Source organism: Cinclus cinclus, chromosome 3 (genome assembly GCF_963662255.1).
Source record: "Cinclus cinclus chromosome 3, bCinCin1.1, whole genome shotgun sequence".
Taxonomy (NCBI): Eukaryota; Metazoa; Chordata; class Aves; order Passeriformes; family Cinclidae; genus Cinclus; species Cinclus cinclus.
In genome coordinates this window covers 116996910-117024593 of record NC_085048.1, presented here as the reverse complement: position 1 = coordinate 117024593, position 27684 = coordinate 116996910, and the positions used below count along the sequence as shown (strand labels likewise).

At 43.7% G+C, this 27684-nt stretch overlaps 1 protein-coding gene across 1 annotated transcript in view; it reads right to left on the bottom strand.

Moving 5' to 3' along the window:
- The window catches only part of CFAP61 (cilia and flagella associated protein 61), a 75853-nt gene that overhangs the window by 40601 nt on the left and 7568 nt on the right, over positions 1–27684 (bottom strand). Inside the window, 10 exon segments of the mRNA XM_062489516.1 lie at positions 10218–10352; positions 12183–12389; positions 13497–13574; positions 13896–14022; positions 16818–16957; positions 18142–18181; positions 21273–21460; positions 21800–21891; positions 25216–25369; positions 27355–27487. Of these exon segments, the coding sequence (XP_062345500.1) occupies positions 10218–10352; positions 12183–12389; positions 13497–13574; positions 13896–14022; positions 16818–16957; positions 18142–18181; positions 21273–21460; positions 21800–21891; positions 25216–25369; positions 27355–27487 (1294 nt within the window).

The window sequence follows — 27684 nt, the reverse complement described above, 5'->3', positions numbered from 1 at the left end:
GAAATCTAGTTCTTAATAAATTAATAAAATGGTAAAAAACATGATAACAAACTACTTGTAATGTACCTAATCAATGAAAACAGGCAGGAATGCCAGCAGCAAACAGCAGAAACCTAGAAGGCCTCAAGGCAATGCCAAGCTCAAACACCTCCTGCTGCTGTGCTGGTGGTTTATCTTAATGCACTGCAGCAATTAAAGTGGGAATACAATTTCCCTGGGAAGAGTTGTGTCTAATTTATGAAATGGCTTCTGTATCAGTGACACAAAGGCAACCTATGAGCAGAATATAACCCGTTTTGTTCCCCACACAATGGCCCCAGCACCAACAGCTGGCATGCTCTAGAAATCACCTTTCTACAGTTAAGTACACTAAAGGGCCCCAGGGAGTGAGGAATTAGGTGGATTGGTCCCAAAATACCACCTATTTTAACAAAACGTCAGGACAAACCACTACCTGTGTTCCCCAGAGGCACAATCAGACATCATAATTGATAGGTCAATAGCAAACTAGCACATTTATTTCGTATCCAATCTATTAAATAAACCAGCAATCATTAACTAATGCAAGGTAAAAAAGCATCATCTGCCACTGGTAGATGCATGCAAGGCAGACGTAAGCCTGGAAAGGAGGATTTTGTTTGGTTATCACGTGATTATCTGGGATACTGGCACCCCTTCTTCCCATGCCGGTCCTGTCTGGGGACAGAGGGAGAGCGGAGCTGGCAGGGGCGGCCACAGGCAGTGGTGGCCCTTTGGCATCCATCCTGCACATGGACAGGCAGTGCCACCACTCTGAGCCATCAAACCAGACCTGGCTAAAACGCTGCTGCAGCCCCCAGCCACAGACCACGCACACCCTGCATGGAACCACGGCTCTCACTCCTCATTTCACAGCACAACATGGGCCAGAGCAGCATCAACCTATGGCATCCACAGTTCACATATCCTTCTACCCCAAGCAACCAATGGAAAAAGAGTCATTAAATATTGATTAGGTTTCAGCAAACACACTTTTCTTTGCACTTTGCAACCATGTACAGCTTCACATCCAGCTTTCCTGTTTGCTTTGCACATGCCTTGGGAATGGACTCATGGTACATTGACCCACGACTTTAAATTATGTGTTGATGGTACAAACTCACATCCAGAATATTTTGAGGTTCCTTATAGTTCAGTTTTTCAACACTGGACCCTGGCTATAGCGGTAGGTTTTCTACACATATTTATAATAATTATTCTACAATAGGTCAGGGTTTATAGCAAACATTAGCTTCATTGTAACACCAAAAACGTAAAAACAAAAATTTGGACCAAGTACTTCAGCCCTGACAGGAAAAAAACAGCACTGTGTTCTGAACTGGGCACCGATAAGTCTACCCCAGCAACACTCAGTGGTGTGTCAGAGCTGCTGCAGTCCTCTCTGGGACTCCTCATATAAGGGCTCCCTAACGCTGCAGAATTTGCAGCATCACAGCATCTTTTAGCTTGGAAAAGACCTCTAAGGCCATCAAGTCTGACCGTTAAACTTAAACTTGACTTGATCAGACCCTGAGGACTTGGGCCTTGCCCAGCTAAAGGCACTCAAGTGCTGGCTGCAGCCCAAGGACCTTGCAGTGGTCCCCGTTCAGAAGGGCTGCTGAGAGCACTGCATGGCAAACACAGGGCAGCCTCGTTTGTTACCTTCTTGGTGTGTCTTTACTGGTCCCTCACTACTACGTGGAGGGCCCCCCCAGCCCTGGCATGTGGGATTCTACATCTGCCTGAAATGCTTTTTACTTCAACATTTGTTACTGAGAAGCCCCAGTGGCAGTTACTGCTCAAGAGGACCCACACGATCTGAGTTGTTACTGCAAAAGCCATCAGAAGCAGTGAGAGCAATTAGCAGACCTGTTATAGGAGAGAAGGAGTGCTGAGCTCAGCGACATTGGCAGGCAAACAAGAAGGTGAGCAAACAGAGCTATTTTAATTTCAAGCTCCATTTGAACCACAAGTTAAAAAAAGAAACATCAATGTTTACCAAGGCAATATGAACAAAACTGATTGGAAAATGCATGCTTTTTCAGCTTGCATTAGGAATTGTTTTCTAAATACTAGCTACATTCCAAAAAGCCTCATTAGAAATCTCTGCAAACATGTTTTCAAAAGCTGTTTCCAAGCATTAACAGATTTATACAAACACCAGAAACAGAAGGAAAAGAAAGCAGAAAAAGAAACAGTGATGAAGAGTGCAGCCTTAATTGTTCTGTCTTTGTCAAAGAACCCCTCTTTGGGAGCTGTCTTGGACAGATAATACCTCGCCTTTACAGAATATTTTCACCCACAGATCCCCAAGGCCTTCATGAATCAAGTCAGTATTACTACACCGTTATTATGCCTATGTGGGTGAATGCTGATCTTCAGCTTCTGGAAGAAGCCACCTCTATATCCATAAGCAATAGTCTGCTGGTGCCTATGGCTCCATACGGGACCAGGGATTTCCTGCTTAACTCCAACCAGCAGCAGAAGAGAACAGAGCACGGACCCATCTATTTGATTTCCTCACAGAACCACTGTTACCATGGTAAAAAGCTGTTCTTTTTCCCTCTGAGCACTAACATTTGGATCCCTAGCCCAGAAAGGGCTAGGCAGTTCACACTCCTGTAAGGACCTGACGATTGCTTGCTGCTCTGCTTCAAAAGCCAAAGAACCAAACTCAGGATGGTGCCACTTTTAGAGAGCTCAGTTCTCCCCCGTTTATCTGGGAAGAAAGGGAAGGACAGGAAGGCACAGGAACTCAATCAAAGCAGTCAAGCTGGCAAGGGGGTAAAGCACATGGCTGGCTCTAGTCCTCTGGCAGCAGTCATTGCTTCCCAAGTCATCTGTCTACAGCTTATTCTGCAAGGCGGGAGGAAAAAGAGAAGCAAATCCAAACTTGGGCTTCAGCCAAGGACTGACCCATAAGCTCCACAACCCTCTGAAAGAGGAGCATGCCTGGCAGTCCCTGGGGAAAGGAGCCCCACGGGAGGCCCTGGGCTAAGCATAGGAGCAGCAGCCAAAGGACAGCTCACAGCGGTCTGGGCACACTGAGCCAGCCTGCAGAGGCAGCTGCCCACACACACACACACACATTTGCACACACAAACACGCTCACCAGCGACAGAGCTAAACCAAAGCCAGAGCAGGCACAGGCACCTCACATACAGACTCAGGGCAACAACACAGGCAGCAGCTCATATATACTGAATTCACTGAAAAAATCTTAAGAGTTATAAAGCTAAAAGCTTGAAAAAATACAGTAAGAATCATAATGTTTCATACTGAAAATAATGAACACAAGGTAACAAATAATAGTCCAGGATGTGAGGGTCGATTGACTTGTAGGGTGAGACAATCATGTTTTAGAGAAAGAAGACATAGTTCTCCATTTTACAATGGCAAACGCTACCTTCCTGTGGCAAAAATATGTTTCCTCCTTACAAGCTGGAATTATCAAACAAACAGCTTTGAAAAAGCCTTAAGCCAAGTCTGACCTGTTTGTAAGCAGAAGTGCCTATTTCAGTCTACTGCAAATGTCATTAACACCTGTACAGCACTGACACCACGCTTTCAAAACAAAGATAGGTCATCTTACTTTTAATTTCACACATGCACATAGTGGTAAACATTCCTGTTAATGATGCCATCTGGTGCCTCCCACAACGCTGTGACACTCAGCCTTCCAAACAAAATGTAATGGCAGCACTGCACAAACCCCACTGACATTTACAGTGAGGAAATTTGTTATCAGCCTCACTTCGGAACGCCTGTTTGTGTGCCTACTGGTGCAATAAAACCATCACCTTCACCAGCCAAGGGGAAGAACAATAAATAATGGATTTTCATCCATGCACATACTACAAAAGCATTAAAAATTCATTACTCGAGCACATGAGCATCTTAAGCAACAGTTACGCTTTAAAAATTAATACTACTCCCCTGGTTAACTGAAGATGATCCACATCAAGCCTTTGCTTGCAACCCCACTGTCCACACACACTGTAGCATGAAGGAACACTGCCGTTCTAACTCTGAGCTTTGATATTTAAAATGCAGGGAATTCTCTTGCCATTCCTCCTTAGGCTCTCTGCTATATTTGCTCTTTATCTTACTGGAGGCCACATGATGAAAATAAACCCCAAACCCTGAAAAACCTTCCATATCCTAGCCATATTCAGTACATTCCAGTGCTTCAACTGCACACAAATAGAACTGAAACTGCCAGAATAAACCTTTAATTGCTACAAGTATTCTACCAAACCAGCACACTCTTAGCTCCAGGGCAGACAGGGAGAGGGTAAAGCAGCAGTGAGCTCTTCCCCTGAGTTACTTCAGGCACTGCTGTCCAAGAAGCACCTCCAGGAGCAGAGCTGGCTGTCCCTGCAGTCGTGCCTGCACACCAGGACAGAGAATGGCCAGTGCCCAGGAGGGGGACACACTCCAAAGCAGAGGCTCTGCTGCTTCACAGCACTTGTGCCTCTCCCTCTCCACCTTCTTGACATTTGACAAACCACACAGTTGGCACTCTCAGCTGCAGTCAGAAGCAAAGAGCTTTGTTTGTTCAGAACAAATTGTTCTGTGGCAGCCTCTGCGAGCAGCGTCTCCCCCATGTTTTAAATTTTGATTTTAAGTCCCCATTTTTATTACCTTTGAACTACAACTGAGCTAAAATTTTCAAGCTATACACTTTGGACTGGCTGGGACCAGACAGCAAGGTGCTGTTAACAGTGAATCAGTTCTGAGTCCTTTCTGCTCCTCTGCCTGCACAGGTCAAGGTAAAGGCTTGTGCTCAGTCTGGGTACCAGTGAAAAGTTCAGACAGCTGGTAATGAACTGGACTAAACACTAGAAACTAGAAGCCACAGAGAGTGAGTAAAGAAAGAGCCCAGGAGTTTGTTGGAGGGGACACCAGCATCAAGGGATGAGTTTTCTATACAAACACTCATACAGATCAGTTTAATTTCTGTTTTTTTAAGCAAGCTTCCCCACAAGATAAAGTTTGTCAAATTAAAAAATGTTTTAGATCATATTTTTCTGGTTTTACCTGACAACTAATTTCTCCTTTCCACAAAACATGGTAAATACATACTCTTAAAGTCCTGCAATTTTGTAATGGACATAAAAAGCTCACAGAATAGAGAATCATCCAGGATGGCTCCTACATTCACAAGTCATTTGAGTATGTAGTTGTGAACATACACTGCAACGGAACAAGTTCTTACATCAATCTGAAAGCAAGGATGCATTTTCGTCTCATGTTCTTGTTTTAATTACTATTTTAAACTACTCTCAGTCCATTTACTCATAGCATTTAGCATAAGCATGATAATGGAATCAGACAAACACACAAAAATACCTCCACATTGCACTGGAAACTGTTGAGTTTGCAGTCCTTTAGCCTCCATTTTCTACTTGAACTTCACACAAAACTAACTAAATTTATACAACACTTCATGGGCTTCTGCAACTGTTCTGTCTTTTTTATGAGCTGGAGCAGAAAAAAACAATTCTAAATTGTGCAATAAAGCCTGACAGATTGAATGCAACCATGAAATAAAAATATAAAAAACCAAATAGCATGAATAATAATAAAAGGGCAAAACCAAGGAAATAATTCAACAGATGTGTGACATTTTTGTTCTTCATTGTGGATCAGTTATTCTTGTTAATTATATCACCTATTCTTCCCTTACATTGATAATTACATGAAGCAGATGGAGAACAGAATGCTCCCAGATGGTGAGAAAGCAAACAAGTTTATAAATTGTTTATTTATGAAGAAATAATTAAAAATTATTTCATTATCTATAGCTTTCTACTCCACCAATAATGACATGCACCGTGAAGGCCAGCAGCACTTGGTAAGATATTCAGGATTCTGTTGTAACCGACTGTTTTTCATGTAACATGACTGCAGTGACTGACAGACCAAAATAATAATCTAATCTGTTTTAACGCTGAGGGAATTAAGAGTTTGGATCTTTGGATCTCATGCCAGTTGGCGCTTCAGCACCGGCTGCCGATCCAGAATACAAAAATTAGAGCTCTCCTTTTGCTTTGGCACAGCTGTACAAAGTGTTTGATCTCATGAGCAGCCAGAAGCTCTGTCAGGTCTGTGCCTTGAACCCCAGCATAACAGACGTGTGGCGAGTGCAATTCTGAGCCAAGATGTTGCACCTCTGCCACATTTGCTGCTCAACAGGTATCCCAAAGTCTGGACACCTCAGGACCAGATGCAAATTAGCAACTGTGTCATTCCAGAGGGCTGCAGTGGGACACTGGATGGGAGGCAAGCTTAACACCTCCTGCTTTGCGCCTTCTCAGTCCAGTCTTACCCAATTTACCCAAATCGTTTCATCAGAGCAATGGGAGACAGAGTGTGGTAGGAACAGACATACAAAATCAGCACCAAATTGTATTTCCAATCTTAATGCATAAGAAGTAGTAAGGAAGAATTTACAGCCCTTCAGGAAATTGAGCCAATGCTGGGGGGGGGGGGGGTGGTGGTGACAGGGTTTCTGAGGCAAAGATGAAGCAGCACAGAGCTGTGGTTTAAGAGAACAAGTGAAAAAACATGTGATATCCTTAAAACCTATGGCTAAGTGTGCACGAAAAGGATGGCAAATATGGGAGGAGCAGGGAGAGCTCCTAAGGGTATTTCAGTATTTCTCTCTAGTCATAGCCATTTTTAGCAATAAGTCACAACACACACCAAAAGCCTGTCTCAAACCAGAAACAAGACCAAACCAGGGGAAATGTCACAAGGGCCTGGAGAACTGCAGGTCAATGGGCACACATGTAACAGTTGGGTGTGGGGTTATAGGCAAAGTTCCAGGAGCTGAGGAGTACCTTTCTCCAGCTGACATCTAACTCAGCCAGAGAGCCCCCAGAGGAAGGACCTATGCTTCTTTTAAAACCACGAGACACAGTCACACTCCCTGCACAAAACAGGAGGAACAAAGTCAGGAATCCATGAGAGGGCTAAACATGGCACTTCCCCCTTGGTGACTTTTCCAGACACCACAGAAGCATAGAGGGAGTTAAGAGAGAGACAAGAACAACTTTCCACACATTGTGCTCATCTGTCTGAAACAACTGATCCAGACCTGCAGGAAAAGCACCTCTCCAGCACAGACAAGAATCCATCTGGACTGACAGTGCTCGGGAATTAGCTGAGAGCAAAGCTTCTGTGGTTTAGATTGCTGGCTTCTCTTCTGGCTTTGGAATTGGAAGAAAGCAGGAGGAAAATGCACGTGCATGCCCTGGGTCTGTATCTGTGAGTGAATTCCCTTTGTGCCCTGAGCAGTCTGGAATGTACTGGGGAGACACAGACTGAGGGAGCCCCAGGGCTCCTACCCACACTCACTGACAGCCCCAGAAATCCACACACAAACCAGAAGCTGTGCTGTGCCCCCCACATAGAACAGCTGAGCTGCTCAGCCCCACACTTACTGGGGAAAAAAGGCACTCTGCAGCTAGAAAAGGAGAGCAAGAGCTCGAGAAGGGCTGGAACAAGAGGAAGGCAGCTGAGAAAAGCAATAGATGAGAGGCAGATGTTGATTTGTTGATTACTAGATATCAAGGGGCATCTTGTGAGTATCAAAGCAAGAATATCACCACAATTATCTCCATTACAAGCAACAGATACTCAAGCAATCAATTAGGGCAGGCAATCAATGAAAATTTTGCATTTCTGAAATCAACTTTTATTTACAATCCTCATCTTGTAGTTCATGTGACAAATCCTGCCACTACCGCAGAGCACTCTAAAGCCACAATCACAGTGATAATCTGCCCTCAGCTCATGGGAACAAAGCAGGCACAGTTTCACCTCTGGAGGAGCTGCTTTCTAATTGGAGAGGGCAAAGCACCCTCGGTTTAAACCAGCATGCTAAGCTGGGATAGAGACGGGATCAAGAAATGAGGAGTGGTCTCAAATGCTTGGAATTACTCATCTTGTTTAAAACTGCTAAAAGACAACAGGAGACATTTTCTCCTTACTCCTGTGCGGGTGCTGGCCTCAGACATCTTCCCACTAATTCCCACTCCAGACTCTTGGTCTGCCTTTCACCTCTGTCCCTCTCTTCTCCACACTATCCTCACAACATTGTTCTCCCAGTCTTTCTTCCCTCACTTCCCAGCCCATTAGCATCTTGTACAACCAAAATGTATTTCACCTTGATTCACTGTATTTTATAAGGTGACTCTTCTCAGCCTTTCCATTCTGCAGAGCTAGCACATTTTTCTCCTTGGTGGGATAGGTCATTCTCTGCCTCACAGATTGCACCTTACTGTTTACAGTACGTCTGAGAAGCCTTCTAATCACTACCAAAAGGCAGAGAGATAATACTGAAAACGGAAACTTGGTTATATTAATTTATAAAATACACCTCTGTTTATGTGTAAATTCACTGTGGGATTTGGCAGGGTAGTGCAAGATGACCGATGGGAATCAATCTTCTTTTACGAGGCATCTGACCAGGGAGAGAGCATGTGCCTTGTGCCTTCTGCAACCCAAGGTCTAAAAGCAGCACCACCTCCTCACTCAGGAGCATGCTCAGCTCCCCGTGGCTCAGCTCCCTGCTCCTTATGTTACACAGCTTCCCAAAGTGTGGTGGCCAAAGGGCGTTTCATTCACTCGACACAAGCGTCAATTTAGCTTTACATGGTTTCAAGTTCTTGGTATTTCACAGAAGCCAGCAGCAGCAGACTACCTTTATCCTCAAGTTACCATGCAGCACTTAGCCCCAGACGTCCATTCTGATAGAGCACAGTCTGTCAAAAATCTATAATTCATGAAGAGGCAGATGCGTGGATACTTACACAGTGGCTGGCCTTGAGTTGGGGTTTTTCCAGTACAACTTCTTAGCAAAAATTTGACACATTCTATTAAACAGAAATTTGATTCTGAGATTTCCACCCATTATGCCACACTACCTACAGAGAAGCTCAGAAAACCTCAGGAAGAACATGAGCAGACAAATGATTTGCAAATCTTTCAAACACAGGAAGTCCGTGATTTTCCAGCTTCAATAAAAACGCCAAGATGAGCTCTTTTAGGAAGAGAGCAATCCCTTTAAAGACTAAGAAGCAGCTCAAAGAAAAGCACCAGAGTTCATTCTGCAGGGAAGAGAAAGGCAGGGATGTGCATGTGGAGGGAAGGTTGTTGAACAAAGCTGAACCCAGAACAGCCTCAGCCATGTTCTGGATATCGCTTTGCCAGCTGCTGCCTAATTAAGAGTTTTAGGTGCCAAAACCTACCGACTAACTGAGAAAAGGACAGCACTAAAAATATTATATGGAGGCCTATCTCAGCCAACTGGAAGTTAGTAGACAGACATAAAGCTCCCTAATTATGTTGCTCAATAAAATAACAACTACCTACTGAGAGAATCCATCACTAATGGTGTTTTTCCTAATATTTCAGCTTCACTAGTTACTCTTTTGAGGAATCACCTTCATGTCAAATTTTAGTTATTTCAAAAATGTAAGAGAATGGGGTTTAAGTTATTTTAAAAATGAAATTTCAAGAGACTTTTCATTTAGAACCCCCAGGCTGCACTAGTTCTTTGCAAGTAAAACCATTTGCCAGTGAAAACAATTTCCTTTGCTCTTTAGTCACTTGGTATTTTAAGAGTCTCTTGTGCATGGAAGAAACCCAGCTTTGGGATTGAAAAATCAAATGTACTTAAGCAATCTCTACAGAAAGTGATGTGCTGGTGACTCTGCCTTTTTTCTGCTTGTGGAGCATGACACCTAAACACAGCTGGCAGGAGCAAGGGCTCAGCAGCAGGCAGAGCACTGGGAAGGGAAGGGAAGGGAAGGGAAGGGAAGGGAAGGGAAGGGAAGGGAAGGGAAGGGAAGGGAAGGGAAGGGAAGGGAAGGGAAGGGAAGGGAAGGGAAGGGAAGGGAAGGGAAGGGAAGGGAAGGGAAGGGAAGGGAAGGGAAGGGAAGGGAAGGGAAGGGAAGGGAAGGGAAGGGAAGGGAAGGGAAGGGAAGGGAAGGGAAGGGAAGGGAAGGGAAGGGAAGGGAAGGGAAGGGAAGGGAAGGGAAGGGAAGGGAAGGGAAGGGAAGGGAAGGGCCGCACGGCTGCTGTAATTAAGGAGCAGCCCGTGAGCACCAGGAGGGTAATGCCAGCCCATCTGCCAGGCCCTGCACGAGCTGGCACCGTGCCTCCCGCCTGCTGCCGCTGCCGTCACCCACCTGATCCTTGGAGACTTGCTCCGACGGAGCGTTCACGCCAAGCTCTCGCAGAGGATAGACAATCTGTCGTCTCGGCCGCACGGGAGCCATGTAATGAAGGGCAGATGTCAGGGAATGGGCACAGGGACGCTGGAACTGAAAGACAGCAATCCATATTTCAGCAGAGAGAATGTCAGAGCAGTGCATCGCAGATGTCTGCTGCATGGCTTCGCAAACACACAATTCTTAGCTCTGTTGGCTAAATCCGAGACAAAAATCAGCAAATAAACAAACATACTCAGAGCAGAGGCATGAATTGCAGATAATTCCTGACACTAATGAAGATAATTATGAGAGTAATTACATTACTATCTCTGTGGGAATGACAGATAAACAAGTGGTTTGGTTTATGGGATTTTTCAGCACAAGTATTTTCCCCAGGAGGATATTTTTCTCCATAGTGATCATGAATCAGCTTGATTTGACCTCATTAAGTTGTGTTATCTGCTCACTGCTAACCTTTGCTCGCCTGGCAAGGAATGGAGATGAATTTATACAGAAATTCTATACCGACTGAAAATGTCTGGTTCATCCAAGTGATAAATGTTAATAAACTGGCAGAAATTTGAAATGAACAAAACCCTAAAGTTCATCTAAACAGCCTGGATCATTAGAAATAGCTGGATCTGTCTATTACAGCATGACTGGCTCTGGCATAACTTACAACATGAAAAGGAAGAGGAGAATTACAGGAAATACAGAATGAACATTCATGCAAACTAAATTACACTCCAGTGCCATCCCATGCACAAATATTAAAAACTTGAAGTTACTATGTTGAGAACTAAGTAAAATATCACACTCACACTGATTAGATAATGATATTAGATGAGCTAAAGTAACTTAGAGTAACTCTGTAGCCTGGTAGCCCGGAAACAGTCAGAACTGGAATCACTGGTACAATTTAGCTTCTCTTCCACCCAGTGCCATTAAACTGCACTTTTGTGAGTGTCTCTTCAGAACCTGAGAACTTAATGCTACACAGGAACATTGGTTCCTCACAGGAACACTTAAGAGCTCCACAAAAGTGCACAGGAAAACACATCCTTCTGCAAACGTACCCAAGGCTAACCTGTCAAGAGCACACACACAAAAGCTAGTGGTGGTTTCAAAAATACCCAAGTCACCAAGGACAGAACCCATCTCAGTCACCATCTAAACACCAGGTACCCAGTCCAGGCAGCCAGGCAGCAGCCAGAGCTGGAGGTCAGTCTCCAGGGGAAGATTCCATCTGTCTGGAGACAGGCAGGTACGACCGACGGATGAACTGCCCTCGGGATGCACTGTACGTTTCCATCAGTGGTGCCAGAAGCCTGGGTGATGGCCCAGGACAGACAGCAGCTTCAGATAGCTACACACGCTTGCAAATTTTACATTGTGTTCCCTTTTCTGACATGAGACTGACGACAAAACATACGCGTGAGCGTTTCTGAATTACGTGCCGCTCGGAAATGGATTTTCTCCATTGGAAGCTCAGTTCTTAGAGCTCTCCTGTGACACTTGCAGAAACACAAGTCCCCCTCCAAAAGCCAATGAGGTTGCCAAGTTCCACTTTTGGTGAAACAGTCTAGAGTACCTGAATCCCTTGGCAAGAGTTTTTATAAGCCACCTGGATGCGTTTAAGACGATGCCCTTGCATTTACTCAGGCTACATTACCCTTGTGCTGGGCAGCAAGCCAAGGCCAAGGCCATTTCCACTCTCTGCCCCGCGCCACACTTCCTTGAGGACACCATGGATCAGTCCTGCTACGCAAGAGCTGTGTCCATGGGTCCAGAATATGTCAGGCAGGAAGAAAAGGAAGTACAGTTTGCTGCAGATTGACAAGAAAATCCCTGGTTGCAGTCATTCATGGAAGCAAAGAAAAAAATAAAGTGAAAAAATGTGGCAATATTTAACACAAGAAATACCAATTACTTTGTCCTTACCTTGCCCTCCACATATTCTGGATAAATAGGGTAGTAAAGAGAGGATTTGTGACCCAAGCGAAGAATCTCTTTTAGAAAATATTTTGTATAGTGGTGAAATACAGGATTCAAGACAAAGTGGCAAAGATGTCCATGTTCCTCTTGCTGGTGGTGATTAAAATGAATGAAGTCCTCAATGTTGTAATGTGATCGAATATACTCAATATCCTGGAAAATCAGCAATTTGTGAGTCAGCAGTGATCAGCAGCTACCTTGCCAGGATTTTAGCAAATATCAACCAGGGAGTCACCTTCTATCGATCAAGAAACCACATTTGAGCACTGAAATCAAGTGTCTTTGAGAACTGTCCTCAATGGAAGCACACTGACTGAAGAGATTTTCCTCAAAAATCTTTTCATTGTATCATTGTTTCATTGTATCCTTGCAGATTGCCCTTATTTACAAGGAATGCACACCTGACCCTTTCCCCACAATGCCTGATACAGGTTAACAGACATCCTAGGAAGAGAAAAACCCTCCACCTCTTTTTCTGCAGTCAAGGCACAGAAGCCTAGGCTGTCCCTCTCAGCAAACTCCAGCTGAAAAAGGGAATTCCACAGAGCAGAGCACAGCTGTTTAAGAAATGCCCTCTGACAGTTCTTCCCTGTTGAAGTGATAAGTTGATCTTTTTACACATTTATTCACACAGTCTATCCTCTTAGCTCTAATATAATCAAGATAATTACTCTCAGAAACAGGAACGACTGCTCTATTGTAAAAATTAAGCATTGGAACTCCTGAATAACCTAAAATCCACCTTTTCAGTCCTAGCAGAATGTCAAGAGAATGTTTACTTTTCAATAATAACGTGCAATGTCTTTCTTTACTCCGTCAGAGAACAGGCTTTTGTTTTCAAGTGCATGATTCACAATCACTTAGACTCTACTGTTGGAGGGAAAAAAGTTATGAAAGCAAATCTAAAAGAAGAATTAGTGCTCCTTGCAGGATTGGCAGCAAAGCTGCTTACTGACTTGGGAAGTAGAAGGGAAAGAGGTGATTAAACACCTATTTAGAGGCAGAATGGCTTTGTGCTAAAGCACCAAAAAAAGCACAGGAGGAAAACATTCAGGACATAGCAGCAGCAGCAGCTTCTTGAAAGTAACAGGATCATTTATTTCCATCTGTGGGTCAATCATTATCTATGAGCAGAAAAATAATACAGTGGGCATAGGCTAGAGAGCAAGGGAGCTTCTACAAGCAGCACTTCTACAGACACTTGGTTAGGCACACGTACAGTGCCAAACACAAAACTCATGGAACACAAACTGAATTTACCCTTTCATCCCTAGTGACAGCAACACCAACGATTTGATCCAACACTTCTGCTACAAAAGCCTGTACTGGCATCCCGTCCTGCAAGGTAAAGGCAACAGATGTTTCAGGAGAATCTCTTTCTAATGGTAACTGTGTATTTCACCACAGAGTCCCAGATAAAACACTTTGCTCCCAGTGCAGCCCCCCAGCACCATCCCAGTTTAACCAGTGTGCTGCCCACAAGGGCCCTGTTTGAGCCAGGTGTGTGGCTGGACCCTGGACCACACAGACCCTTCCTAACTGACACTTCAGTTTGGATACAGCTGCTGTAGGAATGCTGCAAGCTCAGCCACTGCTTCATCTAGGGTCAAGTCCTGATCTCGGAACAGAATTGAACATATATTAGCAACAAATACTCACTGGCCCCCTGCGAGCCTCAGTGAAGATCTTTGAGTCATTCCATATCTTTTCATTCAAGCTAAGACTTTCAACGAGCATTTTTATACACTGTAGGTCACTGGTTGCTGCTTTTCTTACACTAAATGACCTGAAAAAGGACAAAAAAAAAAGAATTAAAGTTGACTCTGTGACAAAATAAGGACAACCTGCAGAGCTTAAGACAACACACCCCTCACAAGAACCAACCATACTGTTTAGAAATTTTAACTGATTGCTAAATGACACTTGTTCCAAAGGCAGATATGAACTTATTGCATGGCAATAGAAAAGATCAGAGCATCTACTTAAGACAACCCCAGAATCCTGCTTTATCTGCTATTAAACACTCAACCCAATCTATAACCCCAGGTATCACCTGTCTTCAAGTGAGTAAAAGTCAGCAATAAAGGGAGTCAAAGAACCATAAAATGAACGTGGAATCTGTAGCTGAACACTGTGGCACATGGGGAAAAGAGCAAAATAAAAGCAGGGAAAGGCAAGAAAAAATGAGAAAAGGAGAGAGAAAAATAAAACTGAGCTAGATGTCACGGTACAAAGTAAAGCAGGAACATCAAATGCTCCAAGAACAAATTTCTAAGTGTTGTGTTAGGCCTTGGTGCCTCCAACAGTAACACATGGGGACAAACTTTCACGACTGCAACACCTCTGCTAAGCGTGGAGCGCCAGTTAGTAACGACAAAGTGGTGACGTGGCATCAGAGTGCCTGTGCCATGCATGGAACACCTCACCTACAGACAGCAGCGACCTGGCACTTGGCTCATTCAAGGCTGTCAGCAAACATCTTCCCACCCACCAATCAGGAAGAAAATTCACTACACACTGACAGTCTACAGCAGCTGAGGAGCTCTCCCAGTGTCTCCCAAAGACAGCAACCTCTTCCTGGTTACACACAGTTCGTGGAGTGCTGCTCAAGGAGCTCAACTACAGCTTCAGTTCCAAGAAATAAGTTCTTTCACCCACAGACAAAAAGTTTCAATTCATGTAGCATGATCTTTTCATTCCTGTTCTTCTCGCTTTCAATTTAAAAGTGGATGTGCTGTTCTTCAGCCTCAGTCACATTGAGAGGCATCTCGTGGAATACGGGTTTAATGAATAGCACTGGTACCTTAAAAAACCATAAATTTACCAAGATTATCATATGTTATGAGAAATTTCACAGCTGAATTCACTGACCATTTTTGAGTGTTCAAAAGCTAAGCAGATTCACCAGCTCCACTGGGAGTATGGAGCAGGAGGAAGGACTATCCAAGGTCTGTACTCATTTCTCTCCCAGCAATGAATTAACTCATTCTAGATGCTCAAGTCCTTTGACTGCTCAGAGACAAGGACGCTATTATTATTATTATGCTTTTTAGTGAAAATTGAAGGAAAGTACCCATTAAGAACCTCAGCCTATGCCTTGCAATCTGTTTTTTTTTTCCTTCTTCACTGTTAAGTAGCAGACTCACAGTTCCATTTGCTGCACTCTTGCTTTTGGTGTACTTAACACTTTTTCTTATTCCTTTTACTACCTGTACTAATCAGAAGCTCATTTTGTGCCTGTGCCTCTTCTGACTTTGCCCTTTCATGTCTTCATATTCCCCTCTTCTCACCCTGTTTTTCTTTTAGTCCATTTTCTGTGACTTGCTTTTCACTCACTCACCTTTGAAAGCCATGGGTGCAAGTACAATCTGTTGATCTTTCACTTTTACAGATTTTGGTTATTTCCAAGAGAATATTTGCTGTTGCACCCTGTAGGTATTGTTCTGCAGAAACTTTGCAAAAGCCTACTCTGGTTTCCCCCAAAGCTTTTCTGATCCTGAACCTCAATGAGCAGCTATTTTTCCTTACTTTCCTGCAAGGCTGCAGGGGGATTTGGAAAATGTGACTGATGACCCTATTTTGTTTTCATGAAAGGACTGGTGTCATTTGGAATATGCACAATGTAATCAGGATGGTAACCGTTTTTTTAAATAGCCTTGATAACAGCTTGAATTTTGCCCACAATTGCAAGAGGACACAACTCCCAACCCTGCTGATGGATTATCAAGCAGCTGGGACTGAGATTACCAGGAATCACTCCAGCAGCTCTCTCTCCAGCCAGCTGGATTCTTACTCAGGACCCATGAGCAGAAGTTTCATCCCAGGGCCAAAAAACTTCTGCCTTGGTCCAAGAGTAACTGGCCAGTTCCTGCATGAAGTATTTGTGTACCACCAAAGGTGATAAGGAACACGATTAAACCTAGAAGTATTTTATGAAAACCACACAGTATTCAGGTACATTAGGACCAAAACCAAAAAATGAAAATCTCTTAACTATGCCACAGTTTAAGCTTGGTGTTTGGGCCTGAATAGGCTTGATATACAAGCAAAGCTTTGGAAAACTCATTCCACGTAACAGAAGCCACAGCAGGAAAGGTTTGGTGTCCCAGTTCACTGATACCTCAGCCTACATAAGTGTTCAGAGCATCACAGAAACTGAAAGCAAAACATAAACGATTCAACATCAAAAGGGAAAGAGCAATGATATAGGACAGATGCTCAACAACGTTCCTGCTGTCACCAGTATGTCCATGAACACATGACTACAGTTCTCTTAAGACAGCTACTGCATATTTCCAAGAATTAAACCTACACCAGGCTGTCAGGTGCCAGTGTCACACAACCTGACCCACACCCCCAACGCCAAACACAGCACCACGTTTCTCTGCTGGCTTTGGCCCACAACCAGGGACCTTGGAGCTGCTGGTCTGTACCAACGTCCATCTTCTCTTCCCTACACACCAATCCCAAAAAAGTCCTCTGACGGCGCTTGGGTTTCACTGGGAGGACAGTCCCTACAAGCTGGCAGGTGTGTCCCCCTGCGGCCCAGAGCACAGCAGGGCTGCCCGAGGCACGACTTACGTGAGCAATCCCGCGCGGTGGAACACGTACAGCTCCCGACCCAGGCGGGAAGTGCAGGACGGGACGGCCCGAACAAAGGTCCGCATCAGGGGGAACTCCGGGACACCATGTGGCACCAGCATCACACACAAGTCTCTGTCCTGAAAGACACTGGCAGGCAATACAAGTGTTCTCTATGCTTTACCCAAAGCCCTCTGAAGGGACAGACAGCCCCGAATGTGGGGCTTACCCTGCACACCTCCAAGCACGGCTCGGCCTGAGCAGCACCAAGGAACTGACAGCTCCAAAACAGCTTCGCTTTCGGCAAACTATGGCATGAACCTTCCTGACTACGTCTGATGATTCCATCATGACATTTTGTTTCAGAGACTGACACTGCTGGATGGATAAATTACCTAAATTTGAAATGTTTTCTGGGTTGGCTCTCTCTAGGAACTTTCTTTGGTGGTAAGCAATGTTTTTGAGTGTGCTGGTTCCTAGGGCCAAGTCAGTGTCTCTGGTACCCAGGGCCCGTCTCTAAGGCGCACTGCCATGCAGTCAATTGTAACATGACTTTACAGCACTCTGGTGTGCATTAAGAAAGTCTCAGAAAATGGACTTTGTTACCTCAGACAGTGATCACATAGGGCAAGAGTGGGAAATAGCTACCGCACTGTGAACCCACAGTGCCACTGTTCAGTCTAGAGGCAAATACTATAAATATGAGGCAAATATATGACAAATACTATGCTGATACGTTTTTAATTTAGGTATGATCTGTATCTGTACGTGGTTTTAAAGGAGTTTAAAGCATTTTCTAAGGCTGCATCTCAGAGAAGTCCCTATGGAACATAAAGCAGGGAGACTATTTACAAGAGCACATAGTGCCAGGGAAATGCCTTCACACTGACAGAGAACAGGTTTAGATTACCCAGTACAAAAATATTCTTCCCTGTGAGGGTGAGGAGGCCCTGGTACAGGTTGCTCAGAGATGTGGCTTCTCCATCACTGCAAGTGTCCAAGGCCAGGCTGGACAAGGCTTGGAGAGGAACCTGGTCTAGTGGAAGGTGTTCTGCCTATGGCAGGGGTGGAACTGGATGATCTTCAAGTTCCTTTTCAACCCAAACCATTCCAGCATTCTAGGATAAACAGAGGACTTAGGTATGCATTCCATGAAGTCCAGAAGCAGCCAAGGAAGGGAGCAGCTCAGCCCAGGGTAACCAGGGCCAGCACACTTGTGTGGGGCAGACTCACTGGAACAGCAGACCCATATTCCCTGGCTGCCAGCTGCACTGCTGTCCCACCACACACCACACAAAACCATTCCAACTTCCGTTATACTTACTGGGAAAACGCTGAAAGCATATTGCAAAAAATCCAGTGACCTGCAACCAAGAGCAAATATTGGCAAATAAACATCAGAATGATCTGATACACTGTGATCTTGACATCCCTGCGAGAGCAGGACCATTTATTCAGAGCCGATCAGACGATCCCGAAAGATCAATAACCAACTGCTGATGTTGCATGCTGCACAGCAATTTCTGATTCCTAGTGCTTAAAGCATCATTATTAACAAGAATAAGCAGAAGGTTTGACATAATACATGAGGCTGCTCACTAAAAGGGCAGAGAGGAGGAACAAATAAAACACGGCCTCTCATGTTGTTGACTCCAGCCCCTTCAGAAGCCATTCCTGGACTATCACAGCACCATTAGCATATAGCAAATATTACTTCAGGTTACAAACAGATGTTGCTATGTTCCCCGGTATTTTCAGCCAGCACTAAGGGCTTCGTGACTTTCCACTCAGGAAAACCTGCCTGATGTGCTCTGACAGACTAACAGGAACATCAATACTTAGAATTGGTTTTGAACACTCTTTCCACTTCTCACCCACTGACTTAGAGCTATCCCAATCTCTTTTCCATGGTGGCAGCAAAGTGACATTTCAGTTTAAAAAGACTTGAGAAATCTCAAAGCCCTGCTGTTTCTCCCATGTGTAAGGATATCTAAGAGCTCAAAACCCAGTTATGCTCAAATTTCATAAAACACTTTTCCACCACACAAGCGGTATCCTTTGAAGAAATTAATACATACATATGCCACCTATAAATATTGATAAATCCTCTCCCTCCTTTCAGAACTGTAATTAAGCTCCCCTTAATTACCTATTTGATAAAATTACTTAAAAGAGAAATAATTTCTAATTGCAGTATCTATGCTTCAATGTAAACTTAAAGCTGCAAGCACAGATCAGGATTGGGGTATTATATATTCACCTCTATAATACATAACTAAGACTAGTTAACAGATTAGCTAATCAGAGGTTAAGGAAAATGCCATTACAACTACATTGCATTGTAATTTTCTCTGGCATCCAAGACCTTGTTGGCAGCAAGGACCGCAAGAATTGAGGTGGGAGATTTTTCAGGGGTCTTAGAAAAGTAGCAAATACCAGCAGATAAACCAGCAGTTCAGTTCCTTCACATTTCACTCTCAATGCACTAACAAGCCACTAACAGCTCTGGGTTTAGGAGATGGAAACATTTAGCAGCTTTAGTAGGTAACAACTCCCAAGGAGCAAACTTCCCTCAGGGCTGAGATGCAATCACACCTACACTTCAAGCCAACTGCTATTTTTGGTCCACGCTGTGCAGGGCCAGCGGGAACTCCCTCAAGACAAGATTCCAGGCTGCAGCCAGCATCACCTCCTGTCCTCCTCTACATATATTTGCTTTGCTAATATTTCTTTTACAGGCGAGGTGGATGGAGCAAAGGCAAGCCAGAGAAGCATACAAGCAAAATGTTTGAAAACACCAAAATCTCCAGATTGCTCAGCTCTGCATGAGGTAATCTTAGGAGAAGTCTTCAGACATGAATGCTATCTCCTCCAGATACCCATCTTGGAATCCACACTGCTCCACAGATGTCTCCAGGGAAAAAAGACTGGGAGCACAACACTGAATGATAAACTCAGTGAGAAATGTCTTGAACAGAAACAGCAAACAAAGCACAGAGCTCAGAAGGGGGCAAAAAAGGGACAGATCCTTATCCTAAGCATGAAACTATGAGCAGAGAACTCAAGAAGTCTACAGTGAGATTATTTCCTGACATAAATCTCTACTACAGCTCTGAACTGCTGTTTCAGTATAATGGAGTCATTCCAGAGCAAGCCCCCCTGCCTCACTAATATTTTAAAATAATTACTGCAGAATAAGAAAGCTTTATCTTGCTTGAATTTTTTACACTAGACTGTCCTTCAATTAACTGTTCTGAATGGTCTCTTTCCAGTGCAGTTGTTCTCATCACACATTACTTGGCCAATGTTTCTAAGTACAACAGAGATCTTCGTGCTGACTTCCTGCATTTCACAAATTAAACTAGTTCTTCACAAGCTTCAGCTATGTTACGGGGTATGTCACTTGGGAAATATGTACCCAAAAGGCCATGTCATCGCTTTGTTTTGATAACTTTGGATATTTGCATTTGCAGCAGGTTCAGTGTTCGATCCCCTTGGGTAGGTGCCCTCCTTAATCAAAAAACAGCTCAATAAACAGTACCAGTTTTCAAGGAATCATCTTTTTTTTCTTCTCAATGAGGTTTACTCTTACACTTCCTTGAAGACAGAGAGATCAGAAGTTGCTACTCACCAATGACTACTACTACAAGTAGAGAGATGTTTTCTCAACCTGTACTACACATGCTCAACTCATCTATCAAGTCCTTACTCTTGATGCCTGCTGTCTGCAGACATATCATGAATTTGAAAGCAAGGATATTCCTGGGTGTGCTCAGCTGCTTCATCTGTTCTGTATCTTCCTTTCTACCATCAGATCGAAAAGGAAGAAGGTTCCTGGAGAAGTTTCCGCTGATGCGGTTGAATATAGGTTTGCTCTTCAAGTGTGGAGAGAAATCTAGGAAGAAAAGTCTAACCCCCATTTACATTCTAATCCACCAGGATCTAAGAGTTCAAGGTCAGCAGCAGCAATTGGGTTAAAAGAAAATCCCTTTGTTTCTCCCAGCTGTACAGGATTCTAGAATACAGAATCCTTTCTTTCAGTGGCTGGAGACAGTGTTTAGAATAGGAATATTTACCTGCAGAGCTAAGAACAGCTTTATTGCCCCATGCAGTGAGATGACAACTACTGTAACATGTAGCTTCTCTTGCAGCTAGCCAGCTTCAGAATGAGTGTCTCCACAGAAGGAAGAGGCAACCTTTTTCCACAGACTCAACTCACATTTTTTCCAACAAAAATGAATTCTTCACATTTTGCCCCCATAGACCTGTCAGAGCTAGGAATTGGCAAGTGGATGTTGAAATGTTACTACTGAACTGAAAACAAGTGGACAAGAAAGAAATCAGAAAAGATCCCACCTACCCACTGCAGGGGCTGTCACTTTCTGGTTTATCCTAAAAACATAAACTTGGAAATGGTTATTTATGGGAAAGCAGTGACTCATCCTCTGTACCTACCTACTTTCATACTTCTCATCGATACAGAACAGACGGATATGGAAAACATTTGAAGCTCCTCTGTACACGGGATGCAAATCCCCTTCCTCACCATTCTCCGGGGGAGGTGCTACTGAGCCTTCAGAGCCTGTGCTGCCGACATCACCTACTGGCAGTCCAGTCTGGCCAACAGCCATGGCTTTGTCTTTCTGTAGTAACAGAGAAGGCTCACTTATAACACTTCACAAGGTGTTTTCATTAGTTAAGCCCCATGCTTTCTCTCCTCTCTGTGACCCTTTCTTCCTTCCCTTGATGGCATCTTATGGGGAACTGGATGGGCAAGCTCACCCTGACCACTAATCCTGACCCCCTCCCTCCAGACCCTGCCAGAGCAGCTTCTGACCTGTGCCCCACAGCAGAGGTGCGCGTGGGCCAGAGCAGACAGGGCAGGAGGGGAATGCAACAGTATTTGCTTGTCCTCATCTCTGCCAGCCTTGCTCTGTATCAGCTCTGAGAGCTGCTGGCACTGCTGGGTGCAGCAGCATTACCTGCACAGTTGCATCTGCACCAGCAACATGTTCTGAGTTTTGAGAAGAAACAGGCTCTGGCTTTTCACTCGTGTGGTTGCTTTCATCTCGATCTGAGTTAAGCAAAAGAGAAAGTGCACAAAGTTTAATACACAGCAGTAGCTGGAGTGGGCCAGGCTACCTCTAGCAAAAGATTTCATTTTAACAACCACAGTTAAAACAGACCCTCCTACAGTTACTTGGCTAGAGCTTCATTAGACTCTTGTATTTCAAAGCAAAAAAAAAAAAAAAAAAAAAGAAATTCCAGGGAATTGGTTGTAAAATAAGACCTGAACAAGACAGTTTGGAAGCGATTCCTAACTTGTGTGTATCCCTGTGTCAACACATCAAGCAAGGACACCCTTGCATTTGGGAAGACCCGGTAACATTAAGAAAGTCAAGGTTTCTGAGCTCCAAGAACAAAACAAAATAAACTTCAGGAAATAACAGGATTCATCCCTTCTCCCTCTGAACTGCGCCTTGGGACATCCACATAAGCTACACTCACAGACAGAAGCATTTCTTCACACAGCAATGGGCAGGGTTTTTTTAAAAATACCTCAAAGGTTTAAAGTAATTTAACCAGAAATGTCAATAAAAGAGTGCAGATGCAACATGCAGGGCAGGGAGAAATGCGAGGGGTAGGAATCATGGGTTCTCTGGGGGTATCACAGATGTGAGCCTTCACAGAAATGATCAAATGTCGTCTTGATTAACCAGCTCCATTTCTCATTACCAACAGCCTTGCAGGTGTCAGAAGTTAATTAATACAAGTCTCGTGTTGTCATGTAAATATTGATATGTTGTTTCTGACTTTATACTAAAATGCAAACCCTTAATGGCTCCACCATCCACTCCTGTCAGACATGGCTGCATTGTTGTTTACAGACACGCTGTACACGAGTCATGGGAAGAGCTGCAATACTGTCACTAAGTCAAGTAAAAACCACAAACAAAGAAAATAAAAATAATTCCGTGATTACTGGGTTGTCAGCTGAGGTACAGTCAGCAGGATCAAGAAGCCAGTTCACCATGAGGCCTGATGAAAAGCCCTTGAATCATTCCTACTGCATCATGTTTTCTAGCAACTAATTCATGACACCATATAGAGCAACAACCAAATTACTGTAATTACCCTGAAACCTAAGTGGCATATCAGTACAGACTGTTGTATACTCTTTCATTATTATTCAGCATTACATTTTGAAAGGAAAAAAAAAAATCAACCTGTGGTCTGTACTTAAAAAGCTAAAGAGCTTGAAAAAATAACCTTTTTATATGTATGACTATAAAATTACTCTACGAAGGAATGCAGCTTGCATTTAAAATTTCCAGCCTTCAGACTGCATCAATCTCCTGTTGATATCAGGTGACTGAACCTACTCTGCCCTCGCAGAAGGGAACTGTCCAGCACTCAGTTTTCAATGCAGTCACTACTGCAGCCTTCATGGAATGGGCATGGCTTTGCAACAGCCACAGATGCAAACTAGATGGGATAAACACCACAGCAGAGCTCAAGGACACAGGCTGGTCCTTATGTTGGAAAGGCTTAACCATGGACTACTGGGATGCAACTCTTCTACTCTAAATTGTGCGAAGCTACAACAAAAAAATTTAACTACTATTCCGTGATAACAGAATTAACAAGCAGTGAATATTCCTGCGCAGGGAATAGACAACTTTGCTATTGGGTTTCCAGTGGCTCTCTCTCTAGGAATAGCAGCACAGTCAGGCTCTCATCTCATGATATTTAACTTTCTCCTCATGGGTCCAAGATCATCAATGATTTGCACTCAAGCTACCCCAAAGTCTATAAATTATTATTTTCCCCCAGAGCTGCCCTTGTCATTCCAAATAAAGGGATACCACTACTTTAAGAAGTCTTACCAAAAGGCAACCCACAGGACTGCAACTGCCATCAAAACTAAGAGAGTTTTTAAATGAAGAGAGAAAAGAAGGGAGATAGATTCACAGGACTGCTAACCATGCTGCTTAATACATTTCTAAAAAGCACTCAGATGCCAGATTCTCAAGAGACTGAACAGAACAGCTGTTCATGATAAGTTTTAATGTTTAGAACAAGTCCCCTAGATTACCTAAATGATAAAAAACATTAACAGCTCTATTGTCAAACCCTGTAACCACATACTCAGTGAACAGCTCAGCAGCACAGAACTTGCTTACGAAACACAGACCTACATCTTGCAGTCTCTGGGGAAGAAGAGGACACCAGAACCAGGAGCAGCCCTGAGATGGATAAGGCTGGGAAGGAGTCCAGGTGGTCAGTCACCTTGCCCAAGCCCCTGCTCAAGCAGGATCACCCAAAGCAGACAGCCCAGGACTGGGCTCCAGCTCCTGAGTGATCTCTCTCCCTCCTCAGTCCCATTCCTCCTCCTATCCATGTCTGTCACCTCTTCTGAACTAATACCCCAGGAGCTGCAGGAGCACAAGATCCAACAGGCAGCTTCCTCCATCTCCTATGTGCAAGATGCTCCCTTGCAGGGGAGGGGAATTCCACGGGAGCAGCTACAAAACCTGTTTCTCCCCCTTTTCTGTTCTGTGACTGCCAGCTTCGAGGTACCAGCTGGTGACAGCCCTGAAGCTCCCTGGTTGCCTTTTATGCCTACTGCTTTGTGTTCAGAAAAGCAGATACGCAAAAACCTAATGGTGGAGGGGTTTTATTCCACTACTGATAATTAGTAGATAGCAAAACGTTGCCCTTCTGCACAAAAAGCCCTTTGACATTGAAAAATGAAGACGACAACTGTAAATCATTTACATGACACTTCTGTTCTACAAACACGTGACATATTTGTGCTACTGGCTTTTATCACACACAGGAAGGTGGCTTGCACACGTGTTGCTGCATTGGGCCCAACAGAAAAGCAGAATAAAAAGACAGTCCCTGATCACCCAAAATCTTGTAACCCAGGAGACTGCAAACAGTAAGCAAAGAGCAGAAGCTGAACCACAAGGGAAAAAGATGACATGAGTCAACAAGACAACATAACAGGCACAGTTAGCCAGCTGCTCAGCCACTGACAGACCTCACCTCACCAGCAGATTTTATGATCACATCTTCCTTTAACAGTACACCTCTATCTGAGAGACAGTAAACCCCACATGACAGCTTTCTGAAACCTGAAGCTTACATTTATCCCACAGCTGGTACAGGCCAGCTCCCCACAAACAACAATGGCTTCTGAGCCACAGACCAGGGCTATCAAAATTGCCCTTCAGTTAAAAAACACCAGGCATCCTGCTTCAAAAACAGGGATGTTAATTTGTGCTTTCTTGCTAGTAAAGAGGTATATCCTTTTCCAGCCTCCTGCAGAACATACTCAGAAGCTAGACACAAACACACCTTGAATTCATTTAGCACTTTAGAACACAGATACCTCCTCGAATGCTTGGCTTCCTTGGCACTTTGAGAATATCCTCAGGATGTGGTTTACAGAGCCCATGGAAAGGCCCTAAGTCAAAACACTCTTGAAACAAGGAAATGTTCACGTGAGAACATAAGCTCATGAATCCTACTGCAGTGCCACCAACCTGGAAGACAAAAGTCACATCACATGAACCTGTCTAGGTTCTAGGTCAGGAACAAAAAAAAAAAAAAAAAACTGAACAAAAAAGTACTGAAACATCAACTTTTACATTCAAATCTCTCTCTGTGCATAATGGAAAACTATAAAGGAACTACTTCAGCAGAAGTTAAATATCCTCTTTTAGTTTTTGCTTTTAACGTATGTATTAAGACCTCTACATTAGATAGTCTAATTCTTTTTTTAGCTATGACTTGCAAGAGTGTTAGGTTTATATATATATATATATGGGCCACATAATGGCCTGGAGTATTAGTAAAACATTTCTTATGGCAAATACACAACATGCTTCCAAAAAAATGTATCATTTTGTTTAAAGTTACAGCGTAGGTGAGGTAGCACCTGCATTCAGACAGCTGTAATAGCTGACTCGTTACTGGGCACTGATTTGGACCCAAATTAGGCTCAAACTGAAGAGTGTGTTTCATTCTCATAATAAATTAAAAACTCAAGAAATAAATTATGTATAATATAAGGTGCACCTAATGCAGGATGCATTATTTGTAGCACATATAAGCCCCAAATATTTGTGTTCTGAAAAAAAAAAAACCAAGAGCTAGTCCAAAAACCCAAATGCCCTAGCAAACATGAAAGTGATAGGATTCCTGCAATGCTGGCACCCACGGTGCTCTGGATGCCAGATTGCTGCTGGATTTCTCAGCAAGACACACTGGGACCAGGGAGAACTGGCATGCTGGAAAGCTTCTGGTTTTAACCTTACACAAGTCCAGAAGAAGGAAGCTCTTAAATTTTTAGTAGCGTACGCAACTTTCTGGTGAAACACATTATCAAAACACATTTTCTTTCCTCCTCAACACACATAATGAAAGCCTTTATAAACCTAATGAAAATTCAAAGGCTGGATTTGTACAGCTGTTTTATCAGGCCATCAGCACTTCAATAAAGACTTTTTTAAAGTGTGACGTTTTAATTTTTCTGCCCTCAAACAACAAGTGATTGTTTGTTTGCCTTGTTTGCGTAACCAACAAAGCCAGGGCGCTGCAGTTGCCTGGCTGCTGTGTAATTTCAGGCCCAAGGCTCAGCAGAGGCTGATTAACCAATCCATCTACCATATGTGCAAAAAGAGGCTGCCAGCTTCCTTCTCCACAGGGAAAGTTGGCATCCATCAAGGTTTGCGTGGAGCTGCCTCCCCAGCCTGCCGTGGCAGCGGCAGCTTGGATCAGCTGGGGGGCTTGGAAGACCTTTAGGTGGTCTCACATGGACCTCTGAACGTGGAATGTATCATTTACAGCAGCAGCTCTCTGCAATGTATCCCTACACTAACACTGCATTTTTTCCCACTTGGCTCCCAATGGCAGTGACTACATGTCGCAATCTTACAAAACCATTTGCTGCAAAAAGCAGACTACAGGAATTAAGGAGGTTCTATTGCCTGTCAGCTCGCACTACCATGCACAATTAACAACACATGAAAGCCTTCACAGGAATTTTCAGCAGGGTAACTATTACCACTCCTTTCTTATTTAAATTAATTCCTGAGTCTGTCTTCATTACAGCAAAAATCCATTTGAGCCAAGAGAAAGAAAAATTATCTACAGGACTTTAAACTGTGAAAGGACCACTGGCTACTCATTTTTCATGCACAATATTAGCTTTCCCTGGGAATTAAGAGAGGTCACCTATAACACAAATGTCTAAAATGACAGCATGGCTTCATCAAGATGGTCTGTCCAAATTACTTGAAATTAATCTACACAAGAACTGGGAATAGCTGCTTCATTTATGAACTGGAAACATCACTCCTGAGGACAGAGACAAACTATATTGAGAAGGGCACTGTGTGATTATAGAGCAAGAATTCTACCTTCCACAGGTGGACTGCTGATTTTATTCCCTGGGATAGAGTGAGCTGTCACACAGGACATCACTAAGGCTATGATTAGACAAGACCAGAGCTCATGGCAGACTGACCTCACAAACAGCTGCCTGATTTTCTTCACCTTCACGTTCTATGAGATCAACAAGGACATATTCACCATAGATTTCCTTCAGAGTCTCACTTTGAGGTGTCCAGATTAGCATGAGATCATCATAATCTTCCATCCTACAAAAGAGAGATCAGGTAATGTCCTACAGCTCTGCCATTAATAGCCCCGATGCTGCTGTTCTACTCCATTAACATTTGGAAAAATATTACAAATACTCATTCCAAAGCATGCTCCCACAAATCACTTCCCCTAGGACACATCCCCAGTGCACACTAAAGCAGATGTCTCAGCACCAGAGAGACAGCCACACCCA